Genomic DNA, 3832 nt, shown 5'->3' with positions numbered 1-3832 from the left:
CACACACACAGTTTTAAAACAACCATCTCTCTCTCTCACACACACACAGTTTTATAACAACCATCTCTCTCTCACACACACACACAGTTTTATAACAACCATCTCTCTCTCACACACACACAGTTTTATAACAACCATCTCTCTCACACACACACACACACAGTTTTATAACAACCATCTCTCTCTCACACACACACACACAGTTTTATAACAACCACCTCTCTCTCACACACACACACACAGTTTTATAACAACCATCTCTCTCACACACACACACAGTTTTATAACAACCATCTCTCTCTCACACACACACACACACAGTTTTATAACAACCATCTCTCTCTCACACACACACACACAGTTTTATAACAACCATCTCTCTCACACCCACAGTTTTATAACAGCCATCTCTCTCTCACACACACACACACACACATTTATAACAACCATCTCTCTCTCACACACAAACAGTTGTATAACAACCATCTCTCTCTCTCTCTCTCTCTCTCTCACACACACACACACACACAGTTTTATAACAACCATCTCTCTCTCTCTCTCACACACACACACACACACAATTTTATAACAACCATCTCTCTCACACACACACACACACACACACACACACAGTTTTATAACAACCATCTCTCTCTCTCTCTCTCACACACACACAGTTTTAGAACAACCATCTTTCTCTCTCTCACACACACAGTTTTAGAACAACCATCTCTCTCTCACTCACACACACACACACACACACAGTTTTATAACAACCATCTCTCTCTCACACACACACACACACACACAGTTTTATAACAACCATCTCTCTCTCTCACACACACACACACACACACACACACACACACACACACACACACACACACACACACACACACACACACACACACACACACAGTTTTAGAACAACCATCTTTCTCTCTCTCACACACACAGTTTTAGAACAACCATCTCTCTCTCACACACACACTCACACACACACAGTTTTATAACAACCATCTCTCCCTCTCCCTCTCACACACACACACACACAAACAGTTTTATAACAACCATCTCTCTCACACACACACACACACACACACACACACACACACACACACACCTACCTTCTGAGGATGATCACTGCTCTCCTCTCCTTGATGTCCTGTGGCCTGATGCAGTGGGTGATTTCATCGGCCGCATAATCACTAAAACACACACACACACACACACAGGTTAAGATTTGGTACTCCGAGCGATTAAGGCAACTGTGCTTGTGAGATAGTGTTAGCCATGATGTTTCTTGCACATAGATACTGAGAGTGTGTGTGTGTGTGTGTGTGTGTGTGTGTGTGTGTGTGTGTGTGTTGTGCTGATGTTCATTAACACACACAGCTTTAACTAAAGATATCACAGAGTGGGGTTCATAAACACACACACACACACACACACAGCTTTAACTAAAGATATGATCATCAGAGTTGGGTTCATTAACACACACACACACACACACACACACACACACACACACACACACACACACACACACACACACAGCTTTAACTAAAGATATCACAGAGTGGGGTTCATAAACACACACACACAGCTTTAACTAAAGATATGATCATCAGAGTTGGGTTCATTAACACACACACACACACACACACACACACACACACACACAGCTTTAACTAAAGATATGATCATCAGAGTTGGGTTCATTAACACACACAGTCAGCTTTAGTTTCCATAGTACCTAAACCTGCAAGTGACAGGGTTAGCTTCAGTGCACGTTTCCATAGCGAGAGGGTTAGCTTCAGAGCACGTTTCCATAGTGACAGGGTTAGCTTCAGTGCACGTTTCCATAGCGGCAGGGTTAGCTTCAGAGCACAGGTAGTGGCTAAACTATACTCTTTCTGACCTCATCCACATGACCGATCATCCGTGCAAGAGCACTTCAGAGTGTGTGTGCTCACGGTTTGGTGTGTGTACAGAGAACACTGTCAGCCTGTGTGTGTGTGTGTGTGTGTGTGTGTGTGTGTGTGTGTGTGTAGACGTTTTTTTTTTGACAGTGACAGACAAACCAATACAAACACCTGACGATGGTGAAACATACCTGAGGACGGTGACGCTCCCGCGGAGTACGGGGAGATAGAGCACGGGCTCAGACACGCGGATGGGCTTGAACTGGAACTTGCATCCAAAGCAGAGCGCGCTGTCGCTGAAGAGTGACACGGAGACGATGGGTCGCTCAAAAATGTGGATGGGGTCCACGTGAGACACTATGCAACCGCCAGGCTGGTAGTCGTTGATCACGGCGCTGTTGACAAAACCCTCGGGTAGTAGCCCGCGGTCCACCAGACGCTCGATCACTAGCTCGTGCACCCAGTCCGGTATGTCGTCCACTTCGCCTTTCGAGTAGAGGCGCTCCTGCCCCGGTCCGCGGCGCTCCAACTGGGATCCGTACGTGTACCCCTCCCCGAAAAAGTACTTATTCCTCAGGGGCGCGCGGTCCACCGTGTGTTCGCGGTACAGACCCTTGTCACCCTTGGCGACCACCTCGTCAATCTTCTGCTCAATAAGCGCGCAGTCCTGAGCGCTGAAGACGGTCGCCTGCTTGATGCCATCCTTCACGCGCTGAGCCTCGGCCTCGCGCTGCTCCTGGTCGCTGGTGTCCTCCTCGGACTCCTCGCGGTACTTACGTTTCTTGGCGCCGCCGTTGGTCCGCTCGGGGATTTTGTTTTTCAGGTTGTCTCTGTGCGGCGTCATGGCCTTCAGCTTCTCGCGCAGGTCCGTGAACCCAGTCGTAGACATGTTAACATTCAGCTAACGAACAACTAAAACTTAAATAATAAAAATATACTTCTTTTCTCTATGTTCCCATAATGACTTATCCCTGCATTGTCTCTGCAAGCTGACAGACGTTGCAAACAGGTTGCAAACGACGTGACCGGAGCCACGGTAACGTTATTATGCTGCGTAGCAGGACAGCTAGCTAAGGTTACCAGGCGCACGCTAGCAGGGTAGCTGTGGCTAGGCAGGGGTAGCTACCAGCAAGGTAGCGAGACAGTGAACACGCTGGCTGTCGTAGTACTTGTGCAAATAACTACGTCTTGTACAGCTTGTTGAACATTAACAATTCAATCAAGTGTTAATAAAAGACATGTTGCTCGTCCCTCCATCTGCATAAAGACACTAATTCATTGCGAGCTACATGTCATACTAGTCGGCACTAGCTAGTTAGCTAGCTGTTAAGGCACAGGCTCATTGCCTTATCGTTGAGTTAGGATGGCTAACAGACAGAGGCTACGTTGGTGCTGACCTGATATTGGAAACGACAAAAAGGTTTCCTCGTGATGACAAAGTAATGTCCCCTTCTTGACGTGTATATCCCAACGCATTTAATGTTATAGAGCAGTCCGTTTGGTTTAAATTCCGGCGAAACGGGTAACGTTAGAGAAAAAGTACTCGTGCAACCCCCCAAACTGTTAAGTTCACGCATGCGCCTCACGCTGAACGGTCAGCGGCGTGCGCCAGCAAGAGGACGTGGACGTTTGTTTCCAATCAGCTGCACGCGACTGCAGTCCGTCAAAAACAGACGTCCAACCTGCATGCATAATACTAAAATAACGTAATAGATAAGCTGTAACGGTTGGGCGCAACTAATGTGATTGTATTTCTGGCAGAATGTGTTCCGCTGTGGAGGAAGAGGAGGAGAGAAGTGTGGCTATGGTGACAGGTGTGTGAAGGAGAGACAGGGGGAGAGAGTGATGGAGAGAGGGATAGAGGGAGCAGTGGCGTAGCGGGGGTTTTGGCCGTCCTGTGCGGTAGC

General features: G+C 47.5%; 1 protein-coding gene across 1 annotated transcript in view; it reads right to left on the bottom strand.

The window, feature by feature from the left end:
* The window catches only part of alkbh5 (alkB homolog 5, RNA demethylase), a 6686-nt gene extending 3056 nt beyond the window's left edge, over positions 1-3630 (bottom strand). Inside the window, exons 1-2 of the mRNA XM_012821029.3 lie at positions 2117-3630; positions 1128-1208 (exon numbers count right to left, since the gene is read on the bottom strand). Of these exons, the coding sequence (XP_012676483.2) occupies positions 1128-1208; positions 2117-2814 (779 nt within the window). The 5' untranslated portion in view covers positions 2815-3630. The remainder of the gene's footprint in view (positions 1-1127; positions 1209-2116) is intronic.
* Between the last annotated feature and the right edge of the window lie 202 nt (positions 3631-3832).

Source organism: Clupea harengus, chromosome 26, assembly GCF_900700415.2.
Source record: "Clupea harengus chromosome 26, Ch_v2.0.2, whole genome shotgun sequence".
Classification (NCBI taxonomy): domain Eukaryota; kingdom Metazoa; phylum Chordata; class Actinopteri; order Clupeiformes; family Clupeidae; genus Clupea; species Clupea harengus.
Note: the sequence above shows the minus strand (reverse complement) of the source record. Positions and strands in the feature narration are given on the sequence as shown.